Source organism: Equus quagga, chromosome 10 (assembly GCF_021613505.1).
Source record: "Equus quagga isolate Etosha38 chromosome 10, UCLA_HA_Equagga_1.0, whole genome shotgun sequence".
NCBI classification, from domain to species: Eukaryota; Metazoa; Chordata; class Mammalia; order Perissodactyla; family Equidae; genus Equus; species Equus quagga.
The window spans coordinates 28772908-28791369 of record NC_060276.1 but is presented as its reverse complement, the minus strand read 5'-3'; the positions used below and the strand labels follow the sequence as shown (position 1 = coordinate 28791369).

At 38.9% G+C, this 18462-nt stretch overlaps 1 protein-coding gene across 1 annotated transcript in view; it reads left to right on the top strand.

Moving 5' to 3' along the window:
- Window positions 1-10802, top strand: part of IL13RA1 (interleukin 13 receptor subunit alpha 1) — a 53415-nt gene extending 42613 nt beyond the window's left edge. The window contains exon 11 of the mRNA XM_046673420.1: window positions 8283-10802. Coding sequence (XP_046529376.1) covers window positions 8283-8375 — 93 coding nt within the window. The 3' untranslated portion in view covers window positions 8376-10802. The remainder of the gene's footprint in view (window positions 1-8282) is intronic.
- The last annotated feature ends 7660 nt before the right edge of the window (window positions 10803-18462 follow it).

Here is an 18462-nt window from a genome sequence, read left to right as displayed (position 1 = left end):
AGAAATTTCTCAACGACTACCACAGCGAGAGGTAATTGCAGAACCTGAACTAGAAGCCATTGTAACCCAAAGTTACTGACTCCTAGTCCAAAGAAATAATCCATGCCCTTTCTAAACACTTTCTTCTTCCACACTACACCATCAATAGTGGTTCTTAAAAGAACTTATTTAGGGCTGGCTCCGTGGCAGAGTGGTTAAGTTCGCGCGCTCCGCTGCGGCGGCCCGGGCTTCAGATCCTGGGCTCCGACATGGCACCGCTCGTCAGGCCACGTTGAGGTGGCGTCCCACATCCCACAACTAGAAGGACCTGCGACTAAGATATACAACTATGTACAGGGGGGGTTTGGGGAGATAAAGCAGAAAAGAAAAAAAGATTGGCAACAGTTGTTAGCCCAGGTGCCAATCTTTAAAAAAAAAAGGAAGATTGGCAACAGTTGTTAGCCTAGGTGCCAATCTTTAAAAAAAAAAAGAACTTATTCAGGTGTGGCCACAAAGAAATTCAATCTTCTGTATAGTTTTCCTTAAGGTTTCTAGTGTTTGGACCCTGTTTTGTTCATCACTGTAGTAACATTTTGGCCAACAGTGTTTCTCCCTGTTGCTCCGCTGCTTGCCTTTTCTTTGTGACTAATTGGGCTGCTGCCCAGATTTGGCAGTGGGTTAGAGGGGGGGTGCTGTGCAGAGGGAATTGCTTCTCCTCTGTATCTGCATTTCTTCTGCACCATAAAAAATTATCTAGTCTCCCCCCACTTCTTAGAAACCAATTATGTTTTCATTCCTGTGCCAATTTTGCATTCCTGATTGGAAAGCAGCTTTTTAACTTGGAGTTGACTTCCAAATACTGCTGATTTTTTTTTTACTTCAGTATTATCTTTAAAAACTAAGAATACTTTCTTACATAGCAAAAATAGCATGACTGCACTTTAAAAATTATTAATTCCTTAATATCCTCTAATACTCAGTCCATATTTAAACCTTTCCAACTGTTTCAGTTGTCAGGAGTCAGATAATACCCAGTTGTCCCACCATTAGTGAGGCTAAGATTGACCACTGTATTTAAGGTGATAACAGCGTGTCCCCTTCTGCCATCTACACTTATTCCCCCCCTTGCCACCTGAAAATAATCTGTGTGGTGCTATGTTAGCACCCTGTCAGCGCTTCAGCTACTGCTTTTTATGCCAGTTGGTATCCTTGTAAGAACCAGTAATTTCAAGAGGGGCTGTGAAATGATTTTTTTCATGTACCATTTAATCTACATTGATGAGCCAGCACTTTTCTATAAAGCACTGCTTTCAGGCATCCGCAAGGCTCTTTGGTTGTTCTGAAATTCAGTTTCTGCTGGAAAGGCAGGTACGTGTTTAATTCTTTCCCTTTAATTATCCCTCTTGAAAGTCAGGGATTTGGGTTAACAGCCACCTAAATGATACCAAATTAGGCCCCTCCACACCACATTCGACTAGTTCTTCTTAAAGGTGCAATGATTTTAGGGCATGAGAATCTACCATTCCCGCTGTACAACTTTCTCTTGTGAAGGTTGATCTGAAGAAAACCGGGCCATGTCACCTGTCTCCTTGTATACAACAGGCCATTGTTTCCCATGGTGCTTCAGTGCGTGGGACCCGCTTCACTTGCACGGAAAGCTCACTGTGGGAGATAACCAAGTCTCGAAAGTACTCCTAAATTGAGACTTGATGTTCCATTAGACTATGAAATTTGTTTATTTCTTTAAAATATAAAAGCCGTGTAACACACTGTTTTGCTGGGATTAGATGACTAACAACTAAAAGCCAGTTGTGTTAGCTTCCTAAACACTGACTTTTTTCATTTATGATGTTTTTCATCTCTGGCCATTATTCTATTGTTGACTACCTTGTTTACAAAATTGGCAGTGTAAGAATTGAATTACAGACTGGTAGTTTTGTGGATTTATTATTTTTTTCTACAAGTAATTTTAAAATTACAGTGATGTATAATTCACAAAATTGAATAACAGGTCAGACCCTTTGCATTCGTTCCTTTTACCTTACAAAGAAGCAGTGCTCAGGAAAAGGCCCTGATGCTAGATGGGTGAAAATGAGAGTAATCCAAGTTTTAGAAATGAAAAAGGCACAGCTAAGCAATGGATCTCATGACCAGAAACCAATGAAAGTGTAATGTTCAGGGTGCGTTTTTAAAACTTAAAATATTTTTTCTTTTAAAAGCAATATGTATGTATTGTAGAAAAATTAGAAATACAGATAATTGAAAGAGAAAAATGAAATCATTCTTAATACTGTCACCCAGACATACCCATATTTACTGCTACTTCAACAACATAGAGAAATGGAAATACTTTTATTGGTAAATGGAATAATAGCAATAACAACAACAATAATAGTTCTGACTTACTGAACTTTTACTATGTGTCAGACACTTTTCTAAGCACTTCCCTCATTAATCTGTCGTCATCCTGCAGTGGATATTATCTCCTTCAAACAGATGAAGAAAATGAGGCACCGGAGGGGTTGTGTGTAACTTGCTCAAGGTTACCCTGCTGGTACCCAGCAGAGCCAGGATCTAAACGTAACTGGCAAGTGTCAGAGCTGGGATCTGAACCCGGGCATCCTGATTCTTCAGTCCACACTTTTAACCAGTCATATTCTGTTACATGTTTTAATAAAATGCTCATGTTTAGTTTTATTTAAATTTAACAGATAGGAAAGAAACAGGTGGAACTAAAGGAATTCCTGAACTTTTGATAAATTATAAAATATTTCTTAATGATTATTGAAAATAGCAATTTTTCTATATGCTCTCCCCAGTCTCCCCATTTTTAGAGTTGTCCAGCGTCTACACCATCAGTGCGTAAGGCCATTCTGTAGGATCGTGTCTCCTTTAGAGCCCTCATTTAGTCTTCATTCCGTGTGGGTGTTTATCTGATACTCACTACTGGTCTTTATGTCAGTGTCTCTCCAGCCGTTTTGGTTGTTTGTAACGCTGAAAGTTTTCTCAAGAAGGATTCATGGGACCAGCATTCCCTGAATTATTTACACGTTGATGGAGTTTGCTGCATTAATAATTGACGGTCGTTTTAGCTAGATATAAAGTGTCTGGCTCACATGTTCTTGCCTTGGGTATCTTAAATACGTCATCTGTTTTCTTCTGGCATAAAATGTTGTCAAAGTCTGCTGACAATGTAATTTTCTTTCTGTGTTAAACACTTGGTCTTTTCTGCCTGGTTGTCAAAAGATTTTTTTTCTTCAAAAGTCCAGTAATTTTACCAGAATATGTCTTGGTGTTATTGGTCATTCTTTGTTATTCTCTTCCCTTGTTTTCTTTGACTGTCTTCTATGTTTGTCACATCCTCTTGAATAATTTTCATTCACCTTCATTTCTTTCTTTCCTTCTTTTTTTTTTTGTGTGTGTGAGTAAGATTGGCCCTAAGCTAACATCTGTTGCCAATCTTCCTCTTTTTGCTTGAGGAAGATTGTCACTGGGCTAACGTCTGTGCCAATCCTCCTCTATTTTGTGTGGGATACTGCCACAGCATGGCTTGACGAGCAGTTTAGGTCCGCACCCAGGATCCAAACCTGTGAACCCCCGGCCACCAAAGCAGAGCACGTGAATTTAACCACTATGCCACCAAGCAGGCCCCACCTTAGTTTCTTTTTGATTAAAAAAATCCTCCTTTTCATCTTCTGTTTCTCTTAAGGTATTATCTGTTGTGTTTGTTTGCCTCTGTGTTCCTTCTGGCTTAGTCTTCATTTCTGAAATGATTATTTTATCTTACTTCTAATTCTTTCCAGAGTTTTGTCATGTCCTTTCTGAGTTGTTCTTATTCCAAATTTTTATATTCTTCCATATCATGTACATTTTTCATATCATGTAACTTTTTCTAAATATATTTTAGCTAGTTTTGAAATATTAGATTATAGTTTTCATCTATTTTTGTGAACATCTCTTTCTGGCATGTTTTAATTCTGTAAAGATAGTATTCTGTTGCTTATTTTTACATGAAACTAGTTTCCCTGAAGTTTTAGAAGGAGGCTTGATTTGGGGTAGGTTTTTTCTAATTTCATGGCTCTACAGTTCCATCTTCTATTGCTTTTGAGAGTTGTTCAAAATTATAATGAATTCCTTTCTGAAATCTTCTGGCCCTGCCTGTCCGCATCCTCGCCTTTCATCTAGACTTTCTATTTTGTCTGTCTTGTCCCTGTCCTGGCCAATGTGCAGTCTATTCCCACCAATTTCTCCTCAGAGTGGGCCTTTGCCCTGGAAGGGAGCTTTGGGTGGTTTTGAAAGTTCCTGGGGCCCAGGCGGCTCCCAGGCTGTACCATGGACTCCTTGCATTCAGTTGCCATTCGAACGTGCACACCCCCGCCAATCTCTGCTCTTGTTCATAGATTATCTTGCTGAGCTTTGAGCGAGTTATTTTAGAGTTCCTAGGTCTATCAGGTGCCCTGCTGATTCCCTCTCGATAGCCTGCCGCAGCTGATACCATTCTGGTCTTGTAGCTACTTCTACTTTGTCCCCACCCACTCATGTTTCAAGGTTCGTCGCGGAAGTCATTTTCATCTGGTTTTGTTGTAGATTGTATCTGTGGGTTTTGGTTTTGCTTTCCTACTTGTGTTTTTTATGGAGGCATTTGGGGAGATGCAAAAACCGTGCTGCCAACCATCTCCTTCCTCCCAGGAGTTCACTGTAAACTCCAGACCATGGGCCAAATCCTGCCTGCCACTTGTTTGTGTGCAGCCTGCAAGCTAAGCATGGTTTTTATACTTTTAGATACTTGAAAAAAATCTAAAGATGAGTATTATGTCATGGCACATGAGAATGATGTGAAGTTCAAGTTTCAGTGTCCATGAAGGAAGTCTTGTTGGAGCACAGCCACGCCTGTTCATTTACATATTATCTACGGCTGCTTTCACGCTACAGCGGCAGAGTTGAGTTATTGGGACAGAGTCTGTATGACCCTCAAAGCTGCAAATATTTATCATCTGGCCATTTACAGAAGCAGTTTGCTAACCCTGGTCCTATAATATACTTTTGAGTGGCTAAATAGTTTTCCACTGTGTGACTATATCATCATGTACTTAACCAAGTCTCTTTTGTTGGGCATTTAGATGAATTCTAAATTTCATTATTATAGATAGCATTTCACAGCAAATATTAGCATATATATTTTATTACTTTCTTGGGATAAAATGTTATAAGTAAGATTGCTGGATCAAAGGAGATTACATGCATTTTAAACTGATTGATATTGACAAATTGTCATCCAGAAAGGATATACAAGTTAAATATCTATTAAGGATATTGGTTAAGTAAGTTATGGTGCATTCATGCAATGAAATATTATGCAGAGGTTAAAGAAAATGAGGTAGATCTAATTTACTGATGTATAAAAAGATATACACTGTTAAATTAAGCACCCTGCTTACATATATAGGGTATGATTCCTTCGTATTAAGGAAATGGGGCATTATAATATATACAGTTAAATTTTTCACAGGAAGCATAGATTACAACGAGGTTATACGAACTTATATACCTACCAACAGCATGTCTGAGTGGTTGTTTTGCCACGCTTTTGCCAGAATAAGTATATCTAGTTTTAAAAACAATTCTTGACAATAGATGAGAAAAGGGCATCTTGTTTTTATTTTACATATCAACTTTTATATTTTTTTCTTATGTTCATTGGCTTGAATTTATTCTTTTTGTGAAATTCTTGTTCATTGTCCATGTTTTCCCTGCCATGTTCATCTTTTCCTTAGTGGCTTTTAAAGCTGTCTTTATACCTCACATATTAATCCTTTGGCCTGTCATCTATGTTTGCTTTTGTGTTGTATTTAGGATGATTAATGATGTACGAATTTGTTTTATTTTTTATGCAGTCAAATCTTCCTTTATTTTTTATGTGTAGAAAGCCCTTTCCTGCTTCAGATTTATGTAATTGTTGCACAATATATTTTTCTAGTGCTTATTTGATTTTGTTTTTACATTTAGGTCTTTAGTCCATAGGGAATTTAGCGATGTAGGCTGTGAAGCAGGGTTTAACTTTATTTTTCAAATGGTTAGCCAGTCGTCTTAGTGCCATTTATTGAATATGCCATTTTTTCAAAGTTATAAAATTTTTTAAGATTGTTTTTTATTAGACATCTGTGTATTTCACATTTTTAACAATCAGGTTTTTTGGTTTGACTTATGTACAGTTAAATGTACTCTTTTGAAGTGTACAGATAGAAGAGTGTTAGCAAATGTATGCAGTTTTGTAGCCACCACTTCAAGCAAGATACAGAACATTTCCATCATACCCCAGAAAGTTCCCCTCACAGTCAAGCCCGTCCTCCCCTGACCCTATACCCTTGCAACCACTGGTCTGCTTTCTGTCCCTCAGATTTCGCCTTTTCCGGAATGTCATATAAATGGAATCATACAGTACATAGACTTTTTGAGTCTGGCTCCTTCTACTTAGCATAATGCACTTAAGAGCCATCCATGTTGTTGCATGTGTCAGTAATTCACTTCTTTTTATTGCTGAGCAGTATTCTCTGCTATGGCTGTACCACAGTTTATTTAACCATTCAGTGGTTCAAGGACGTTGGGATTGTTTCCAATTTTTGGCTTTTATGAATAAAGCTCTCATAAACATTCATGTAGAGGTCTTTGTTTGGACATGTGTTTTCATTTCTCTTGGGTAAATACCTGGGAGTGGGATTTCTAGGTCCTGTGCTAAGTGTATATTTCATTTTATAAGAAACTGTCAGACTGTTTTCCATAGTGGCTGTACTATTTTATGTTTCCACCAACAATATTTGAGGGATCCAATCATTTTGTATCTTTGTCAGCACTTGGAATTGTCAGTATTTTTTATTTTAGCCATTCCACTAGGAGCATCAGGGTTATATAATTTATTTAGAATGATTTTGCTATTTCAAGCAGTGTTTCCCAACTCATCCCTCCATATGCTAAGACTGGATGCTCCTGACTTGCTCAGTCCATCTCCAATTGCACAACCTGAGGCAACTGAAGAGTCATTGTTGCTCGTGTTTCTGTTTTTCTCTTTTCTGTTTCCTTTCCTAAGCTTATAGAACCATAAAACTTCAGAGCAGAAAAGGAGCTTAGAAATAACCTAGTGCAGGGGTTGACAAACTTTTTCTGTAAAGGGTCAGATAGTAAATAATTTTGGCTTAGCAAGCTATTCGTCTTTGTCATAGCGACTCAACTCTGCTCTTATAGCAGGAAAACAGCCGTAGACAATACACAAACAAATGGGCATGGTTGTGTTCCAATAAAACTTTATTTAAGGGCTGGCCTGGTGGTGCAGTGGTTAAGTGTGCACGCTCCGCTTCTCGGCAGCCTGGTGTTCACTGGTTCGGATCCCGGGTGCGGACATGGCACCGCTTAGCCAAAGCCATGCTGTGGTAGTCATCCCACATATAAAATAGAGGAAGATGGACATGGATGTTAGCTCAGGGCCAGTCTTCCTCAGCAAAAAGAGGAGGATTGGCAGTAGTTAGCTCAGGGCTAATCTTCCTCAAAAAAAAAAAAAACACGAAAACTTTATTTAAAAAAACAGGTAGCCTTCTGAATTTGGCCCTTAGACCACAGTTTGCTGGCCCCTGGTTTAGTCTAACAACTTTATTTTACAGATGAGAAGACTGAGCTCAGGTTTCACCCTTTCCCTTGATTTGTAAGTAAAGAAGGCAAGGGCCAGGATATTGGCTTTCACCGTAAGAGACACACTTAAATTTGAATTTGAGATGAACTTACCTTATGCATAATTCCCTGTTCTAGCAAATGATGTTCCATGAAGCTATTAATACAGAGTCTTTCCAAAATTTTAACTGCACTAAGACGTTTGGGGACATTTTATATATTGTCTTTCACCTAAATGCTATTGACTTTTTGAGCCTATTATATCTTGGGAATAATGGTCAAATTTGAGTAGTAAGAAAATAAAGGTTGAAGTAAGAAAAATTGGCCACCCTTTTATTCTTCTTCAAAAGACTGTTTCCAATTTTGAAGATGTCCAAATTTGTTTCTCTCTCGAGATAGTCATTAAATGTCTTATAACAATTCTATGCTTTCCCCCCTCTAATGTTAATTCCTGATTGTTTTGTTTCATTAACTGTTCAAATAGATGAAGATTCTTAGGTCAAAAAAAAAAAAAAAAAACAAACAGGAAAACATACAGTCATGGTTCCGTGCACGCAAACCTAAAAATAAGCATTGGCTGTGAGTACTCAGGGAAAGAACATTGTTTAGAAGAGTCATCGTTTCTGTGTTTTCCTCCCTTCCAGCACTGGAAGAAGTATGACATCTATGAGAAGCAAACCAAAGAGGAAACTGACTCTGTAGTGCTGATAGAAAACCTGAAGAGAGCCTCTCAGTGATGGGGATAATTTATTTTAACCTTCAGTGTGACCTTGCGAAGATTCATCCCATTCTCCATCTGTTATCTGGGAACTTGTCAAATGGAAACGGAAACTACTGGACCATTTAAAAACAGGCAGCTCATAAGAGCCACAGGTCTTTATGTTGAGTCGTGCACCGAAAAAACTAAAAATAATGAACCCTTTGGAGAAGAGAGCAGAGTCATTCTTGTTGAATTATAAAAGATATCTATCTTTTGTGAAGGCTTCAAACTAGGGGACAAAACAAAAGGTGATGATTGCAGGAGAGTTAATCTTGTCAAGAGTTGTGACAACTTCTTGAGGGATCTATGTCTGCTTTGTATTCTTTGTGTCGAACAATACCAACAAATTTTATTTGTGGGGGAACTCATTTTGGGTGCAAATGCTAATGTCAAACTTGAGTCACAGAGAACATCTAGCAAGCAAAATTGATAAAATCTATTATCTGTTGTTTGGGATTCCATTGAGTAACGGTTGTGGCTATTTAAACTTTTAACAGTCCAGAATCAGCATCCCCTTCAGCAGCGTTTTCTTCTGCTTTGAAAGGCCCAGGCATCAGTGTTGGCCCTGATGATGACAACTACAGAAAAAGCAGAGGCAGCTTCTTTACCAAGAACTTTCAAAGCCATTGCAGGCTTTTAAGGGCAGTGGAGGCAGAATGACTTATTGGGTATTAGAGTTTGAACCACTGTAGTCTCTAATGATGCATTGTTTTTGTCTTCACCTCTGCTACTCAGATCAAGTACTCACTATGTGTCTAGATTGTGCTAGGCCCCCGGGTGTGAGGCACGGACTCCCTCAAAGGAGGGACTAGTTGGGACTCCTCAGTTCTTACCACTTTCTTTTTTATCACCAGTCATTTCTCAGACCTTTCGATTTTCCAGTTCCCACACTGACGTCCCCTTTTGCACTCTCCCTTATTCCCTGTGTTGTAGTCTTTCCCCTTTCATTAGGAATTAGAATATAAATCTGCTCAGAGTACCTCGAGAGCAGGGAGTAATTTGCATCTCAGGTAAAGTGTGAGTAGGCTAAGAAACAATGACTAATTCTTGCATATTTTGTAGCTGTTGTGTGAGTCTGCATTTATTTGAAGGTTTTCAGCATTTACTTTTTCTCTACGCATTTTCTAAACAGAAAGGAGTTATTATCTTCACTTAGAACTTTGCTATTTGCTTAAGAAAAAAAAAGAATAGTGGTGTCTTTTTATAACACGGGCTCTAGGATTCCTCTTTTCCCTTACTGCCACAAATGGTTATTAATAGGTTTCATGTCTTATATCAAGAGCCAGCATCCAAGGCTCCAACATTTGTATTTTTTTTTTTTTGCATACGCTAGGGTTCCATTCTCACCCATCCCCACTACATATCCATATATATATTCCCTCTGCTCCTCCTACTTACTCCAAATTTAAAGAAGTATGGAAATGAGAAGCCCCCCTTCAGTGTTTCTTTCCTCACACACATAGACTCAGATTACTGGTAGGATCTTAACTGTATATCACAAGTTCTCCAGACATTCACCCATTCATATTAATCAGATGATGCTACTTGGAATTCCTGCTGTTAAGGGAGGAAAGATCAGAGATCCCTGCTCTTCACAGGTTTGGGCAAAAGCCGCAACCTGCTTGCACCGACCGCGGTGGAGGAGCGCTGTGCCCTGGCTTTTCTGCGGAAATTGGGGTTTGCAGTGATGGTAGATGTCAAGGCGCTTCCTCCCTGTGCTTTTAGTTTTGGGGTCAGATTGAGGCTGGGAGACAGGCGTGGATGTTCCACTTTGTCCTACTGTTCTCTAGAAAGAATATTTCATTTTTCTGTGTAGGAATGAGATTACTTCCTAGCCAGGTCTCTTATAATTCTGGGAAGCAAAACACCTAAATGCCTCACCCAAAGCCATTTTTCTTGTTATTTTATTTAGTTGGCAATGGGGGCATGCTTTGATATTCTCTTACCCAAGGAACTCTTGATGCTGACAGTCATGCAGCCTGGGAGTGGGGAAATTGTATTTTGTTTCCATCCTCCTCTTTTAGCAGTAAAATACTTGAGGGAAAAGAGGGCAGTGAATCATGGGAGTACCTGTGGTGGTTTGATAATTGCTGAAAAGTGATCCCCAGGTCTTGGGAGCTCTTGGAGACCTGAACACATCAGTGGGATATCCATCACTTGTAGGAAGCTAGTAGGTTAATTACTATTTTATGTCTAGCCTATATGGATTTTTTTCTCTACATACCTAAGTAAACTCACTGTAGGAATGGTCATTCTTACTCTTTCATTCAGATAAATTTTTTCTTCATCTAGGCACTGAAGGAATTTGTGAAACAATGTTAAGAACATTTTTGGTAATGCCAAAAGTTGTTTAACTTCTTATAGGAAAGCTTGAGTAAAATAAATATTGTCTTTTTGTATGTCACCCGAATGTTTTCCTTTGGTCTTATTTTTGGGAAAGTGTTGTGAGGAGTGGGTGGCGGAAGAAACTGGAGTTAAAAGAATAAATGTGAAAAAATTCCAAGACAGCTGTTTTCTCTTACAATCACTTATCTCCAACTTCCCTGCTGTTCTCAGTATGCCTGTGTTTTCTAATAAAGGCATGCGCTTAGTTTGATATTAGTACAGCATTTACAAGCGGTACTTAAAGGGACATAAGTATTTGATACATTGTAGTTATAATAATTAAGGTAAATGGAGAACTGGTCTTTCCTAATATTTAGCTTAAAATAGAGTGCAATATACTTCGGGAGACTGTCATGGTATACGTGATGGGGGACCCCTGGTTACAAATTAATCAGATTAGCAGATTAGATTTGAGACTAAGAAAATCAGTTTTCCATAGCTGTTCTCTTAAGAGACAGTGATGTAGTTTCACATTTTCTGTAACTACAGCAGAATGGTTGAATGTCATGAAGGGTTTTTCTCATTTGTGTTGAGCTCTAGGAGTGGGTCTTTAGCCGAAGCACATTTGTTAATTACCCTGAATCTTTACAGGATCTAAACACTAGGGTATGGGTAGGGGATGATGATCTTGGTCAGGTTACCTCTGTAACTATCTAAAATGATCCAAGAAGATTCTGGAAATCCCTCTCCAAGTAAGTATAGTTTTGTTTTTAATAACAAACCTCCTGATTCTTAATACATCAACATTGAGTATTATGACAGAAAACACTTAACTGAGGACGCTTGAGGTTGTGTATCTGTATGAACTCTATGGAAAACAAATTCCTGTAGCCACAAACATGAGCCAGAGTGATCTAAGCACATTTGCTTTCCAGAGGAATTTGCCATTTTGTCATTTCCATGAAGTCCTGCTTTTTCAAAAGCACAACTTTGTGCTCACATGAGTAGCATATTATGCTACCAGAATATTAGTAGTTTTAGAAGAAATCAAGAGAACAAGAGGACCGGCCACATGGCCGAGTGCTTAAGTTTGCGCGCTCCGTTTTGGTGGCCCAGGGTTTGGCCGGTTCGGATCCTGGGCACGGACATGGCACCGCTCATCAGGCCCTGCTGAGGCGGTGTCCCACATGCCACAACTGGCTGGACCCACAACTAAAAAAATGTACAACTATGTACTGGGGGAATTTGGGGAGAAAAAAGAAAAAAAAAAGTGGCAACAGCGCAGGTGCCAATCTTAAAAAAAGAGAGAACTTTTTTCTTTTAAACCCTAATGATTAGATCAAGCAATAAATTTTTTTGTGACTGCTGTAGCTAACTCTTGGCATGCTTTTACTTTAAGCAAGGGAGGAGTTTTACTCACATTTGGATGTGCTAGATATTTTTCACATAAATCCCCAAGAAAATTTCTTCCTGGAGGTTCTTTGGCCTTTAACTGTCTTTCCTAATGGTCACACTGCTAGTTTACCATTAGCAACAGGAAAATATTTCACTGCTAGTTTTCGACATTTATTAGGCAGACCATTGTGTAAAAAGAGAAAATTGATAGTTATTGAGTGGCTACTATGTGCCAAGTTACATGTGTTATTTCACTAAATCCCCATGTGAGTCTCATGAGATAGGAGGCATTATTATCTTAATTTTACAGTTGAATAAACAAACATAAAATGATTGAGTTATGTGGGCAAGGTCACACAGCTAGTAAGGGACTGAGACAGAATTGAAAAACAAGTCAGCCTGACTTTAGAGCCTGTATAATACAGCCAGTGGTGTATTTATTTGTCCTAAGGAGGCAGCTACCTAAAGAAGAAATGCCTTATTTTGAATTATTGCCGAATTGCCCATCAACTGGAAGACTGTTTATGAGAATTTAAATCATTTAATTGCAAAGTGAGCTTTTACAGTGTCTTAAGATTCATTCTGGCACTTGTTCGTCTGCGTGCCAGCCATGTGCCAGGGACTAGGAATTTAGAAGTGAAAAAGATTTGGCTTAGTATCAGGTGGTTAGTCAGGAGGAGGCTACTTTGTACACGGGAAAGAAACCTAGATTCGAATTAGGGAATTCCAAATGACCCTGGGTATCTCTTCCTGTCTGTGTCTGCTTCCCCAACTATAAAATGAAGATGTTAGACTTAGTGATTTATCATTCCATCCAGGGTTCGTAACAGTGGCCATAAGTTGTGGAGTTCATTTGGAAGCGAGAATCTTTGCTACAAACACTAGCAATAACATAGGCAGGTCCCTTATCTCTCTCTGGGCATCAGTGTTCTCACCTGTGAACTGAGGAGGTTGGACTAGAGTAGCTCTATTCTGACATCCAACAAAACTAAGATGGTCACTTCCGTTTTACACATCTAGAGAGTATGTTTACAGTCACCTCTTACTCCTGCTACAGGAAGGAGTGAGCTATTAGCAGTAACTGCCAAAAATAACCAGAGGAGCAGGCCCTTTAGTAAAGTGGTAAGAACAGAGGAATTGATATACTGGATGAGCCCTGTGGTCCATCCAAATCAGAGTTTTCACAAAGGCCCAGCCATGGTTGTACCTAACAAATATTTCTTAACATGCTTTGCAGATCTTATGTCATTTTGCCTAGAAACAAAAACGGACTTTATATAATATGAATTGCTTATATAATTACTACATTTGATACATTGCCTAAAATGGAGTCCATTTGAATTCAATTCTCGCAAATTTAGTCACTGAATTTAACTTTTTGGTTTTTATTTGATCAAATTAAAACGTACATAATTTAAAAAGTCAGAGTACCACAGGGCTTATAAAAAAACAGTGGTCCCCACCGCACCCCTCCTGACACCCGATTCCTTCCCCCGGAAAATATGTCCACACTCTAGTCCCTGGAACCTGTGAAAATGTTACTTTACGCAGCAAAAGGGACTTTGCAGATGTGATTAAGATTACAGACCTTATACTGGGAAGATTATCTGGGTGGCCCTGGTCTAATTCCTTGAGCCTTCAAAAGCAGAGAAATTTCTCTGACTGGAGGCACAAGTGGAGGAGAGATTCAACGCACAGAAAGGACTCAGTGCTATCTCTGGCTTGAGGGTGGTAGAGGCCCTGTAGAAGATGTTAGAGGGAACTGGATGCTGCCAACCACCTGAATGAGGCTGGAAGCAGCATCTCCTCTAGCACCTCCAGACAAGGGCCCAGGCTGGGCGACCCTATCTTTTCTGCCTTATGAGACCCTGAGCGGACTTCAGGCATGTTGTGCTGGACTTCGGACCTACACAAGTGTGAGATAATAAATTGATGTTGTTTTAAACTCCTTTTTAAACGTTTTTAGCTGCTTCTTTTGGTATATAACTCTACTTCTGAATAATACCTTAATGCTTAATGCTATTTTTACTTTTATTTAGGTGTAGAAATTATCAATTTCTAAATTCCTGCTATGGAAGATGAGAAACCGGCTTTCTTACATGCCCCAACACACACAACACATGCACTCACACTTCTCTTCCACAAATACAACGTATTTTGGTTAAAATATTCAATATTTACATTATATCATATAATTATTGCTCACAGTTGATCCATGTAGAGTGCCATTAACTGTACTTATTTTATTTTTCCCAGTTTGTCTCTTTTTTTGGTTTGATTTATTTTTCTCTGTACCTGTCATAAGTTCAGCCCCAAACTTTCTGACAGAACCATTAAATTCCACTCAGTATGGTCAAATATATTTGGTAAATATATTAGGTATATATTAGGTAATATATACACAAAACACAATGCCTATACAAATATATTAGGTAATCTATGAGTTCCAAACCCTCGTGGAGTTTGCTGCCATCCTAATCCATTCTGGATTGGTTGCTCTCTAGGCCGGCCATTCAGCTGTCATCCTGGGAATTCCCTTTGCTTCTCTTCTGTTAGATTCTGTTTCCTGGATCTCAGGTTGTCCTATTTCCTGCTTTATGCCCTAGTTTTGTTGGACCACGCCCTGCACTGACTTCCTTAGAAAGATTGCATGGGAGGTAATTTTAATATAACCCTTCTGTGTCTGAGTATATCTTCATATATGATTAAAATTTTCACTCGGTGAAGAATTCCTAATTAGAAACAATTTCCTTTTAGAATTTTGAAAACATTTTTCCAACATGTTTTTGCTTCTAGTGTTGCTTTTGAAAAGTCCGATCCCCTATTGATTTTCTGTGTGTAACTTTTTTTTTCTGTAAGCTCTGAAAGTTTTCTTTTGATCTTTAGTGTTTTAACATTTAACAATGATATGCTTTTTTATGCGTCTTCTTCCATTTACTGGGCTGGGCTTTTGTGAGCCCTTTTAATCTGAAAACTCGTCCTTCATTTTTGACACATTATCGTATATTATTTCTCACATAATATCTTCCTTTCTATTTTCTCTATTTCTAGAACTTGTCTTAGTTGGATATCGGATGTCCTAGATTGATTCTCTAATTTTCGTATCTTTCTGTCATGTTGCATTCAATTGTCTTTTGGGTCTACTTTTTGGCAGCTTTCCTTAACTTGATCTGTCTGAGCCTCATTTCTCATCTGTAAAATGGTGATGAAAGGACCTACCTGATGGGGCTATTGTGAGATGCTGGTGAAATCCACCATGTAAAGTGAACTTCAATAAATGGTAGCTGGGATTGCACGTACTATTATTCTGGCACCAATTCCTGCTTCCTTCTTATGTGAAAATGACAATCCTGCTGGCAGCAATATATCTGGCTTTTACAGTGTCATAGTATACTATTAACCTTCATTGTACTGAATTTGAAATGGCATGACATTTCCAATTTCACTGATTTTAGAAAAAAAATTCTACGGTATAAATCTAGTTAGCAATGTTAGAATCTTAGGATGTTAGAATCTTAACTGTATTATTCATGCTTCTAAAAATGCTTAAAATCCAAAGTAGTCATTTTCTTTCTTTTGTTTTTTTCACTTTTTAAGTCGTTGGGGGTAAAACCCCAGACAAACACAGATCCACTCTCCTCACCCCTGTGGTAGATGAAAACTGGAAGAGCAATGCTGGATAAATGCTCCTTGACAGGAAAATGGGTGGTTTGGAGCTCAAACTAAACATTTTCTCAGGATGGGAGTGCAGTGCAAACCTTTAATGTATGAGGATTGATGTACATTGTGCCATGCAGCCCAAAAAAAGGCTGGCCAGTACCTGCGGGTACTGAGGAGGCTAACAGACAGTTGACAAACCTCAGTCCCAAGAGGAGGCCTGGGCTATCTGTGAGTTTCACAGCCAAGAGCCGCCCCGCCTGCACATAGAGGCCCTGTGGAGACCAGAACTAGAATTAGAGAGGAAGAGGGGCCAAAAGCCAAGAACAGTCTAACTTCGCTTTCTCTGTTTATTATTCATTCATTTTTTTCGCCCTGGAGTGTTACTAAAACTATGACACGAGCACCAACCAATCAGATCTGATGTCAGCTGTAATTACCTGGTAGGGTCACACTAGTGTGTATCATTCTTGGGTTGAACAGATATTTATTGAGTGCCTACCATGTGCCCACACTGTGTGATGCTGGGTAAGTCACTTCCTTTCTCTGAGCTTCAGTTTTCCCACCTGTGAAAAAAGGAGTAAGTGATCTACAGGAGCCCCTTCGGGTCTAACATTCACAATCAATAAAATGGTAACTTGTGATTGTTTTTAGAAAAATAATGTAAGTGGATATAGATATAGGTAGATGGAGAGATATAGATACATAGACAGAGAAAAATAGCAGCTGACCAAAGACGTGGATTTGAAAATGTGGACAAAAACAGCAAATGATTCTATGAGTTATTGTTTGACTTGAGAATTGGACTAAGAATGAATTCTATTTGTTTTATCTCCGTGATGTTTCCAAAGGCACAAGAGGAGAGACAAAGATAGCTCTACCCAAAAGGTGAGTTTGTTTTGCCAAAAGGCTTTGACATTCAGGCTATATCCCACTAGCCCTCACCAACATGCATACTCAAGATATCTTCCCCCTTCCAAATCTACTACTTTCTTTTAGCATTCTCTCTCCAGCTGCTACCGCCCCAAATGCTTTCTTTCAGTGGCTGGCAGTGGCTTGTCCACTCTGGCAAGAGTCCACATTCCAGGCCTTTCCTAAGTTCTGCTCTTTTCGACTTGCCCTGCCTCATTACCTCTTCCTTTCGGTCTCTGCCTCCTTACAAGACCTTTGATCAGTTCATCCTTGCTAATGTGGTCAAGCAAGGCTAAGATGTTTGTGGGTTATTATTCCTGGATAAGAGTCATGTTACAGGGAGCCTCCCCCAAGCCATGCTACCAATTTCATGGTGGATTTTTAAAAATCTTTTATTATGGGAAAGTTCAAACATGAACAAAAGTAGAGAGGCTTTTACAATGAATGATCGACCATGTGCTCATCATTCAGCTTCGACAATTCTTACCTGGTTTCATCTAGTCTGGTTTCATCTACACCTCTACCTATCCTCTACCCCCCACACAGCAAATTATTTCGAAGCAAATCCCAGACATTGTATCATTTCATCTGTAGATACTTCAGTATACAGCTCTAAAAACTAAGGACTCTTTTTTTAAAAAGAAATAACTGAAATACCATGATCGCATTTAAAAAAATTAATAATAATTGCTTAATATTATCAAATATCCAGTCAGTGTTTACATTTCCCCAATTGTCTCATAAATGGTTTTTTTCCTATAATTTGTTCGAATCGGGATCCAACAAGGCTCATGGTAGATTTCTGAATACCGATGCTTTGTGGTATATAGGGGCAAGGATTTAAGAACAAACAATTATTTGGCCCTCGAAACCGTACTACATTGGCATCTAGTAACGAATATGGCCCTGTCGCCACGAAGTAGCTTTTTCTCCACTTCCAGATTGCTGTGACTAAACATTAGCTTAGTCTCCCACTGGACTCCGGAAAGTCTTTATAAGAGCAGTAAGGCATCTGTGAAAGAAGCAAAACTTCAAGTTTGGCCTTGAAATTCAAAAGTTCTTACACAACCATCACATAGTTTTCCTTGGAAAGGAAAAAAACCCTGCACGCATGTACACACACACATATAAAACAGCAAATGCCACCTTTAATATGTCTAGGGAATACTTTTTTTGCAAATGGCAATACAAAGCAAATCTGTGTTGTATCATTTTTTCCTTCAGGCTAAAGACCAATAAAAACATGTTGCAAATGTGATGTTGAAAGAGCACTTCAGCATGGATTAAGACTGAAGGGTGCAACCCCTTTATGATGTTTTTAAATGTGCTGAATGTTTGAAAGCAGGGTGGAAAAACAGGCTTATGAGTCTGAATGTTGGGTTGAGGACAAATTATGCGGGGTTAAGTATGTGCTCCTCAAACATGCTGAGTGCGCTCTTAGTCATGCAGCTTTCGGTAAGTTGCTGCCTTAAACACCATTGGGAAATATTGGCATACCCCATGTGAGGATCACCAGCAGGATGTAGTACATATATTGCAGTGAAGAAAGCTGATTAAATTGAACTGTGGAGCCTAGGAGCAGCATTCCTGCTGCCAGGACATGCTCTTTTCCACTTTACTTTTTTATTCATTCATTCAAGAAGGCTTTGAATGAACGTAGATTATGTGCAAGATGCTGTGGTGGACTCAAAGGAGAATAGGACATGCCTTCTGTTTTACTGTTTCTTTTTTTAAATTTTATTATTTTTTATTGAGTTGATAGGTTACAATCTTGT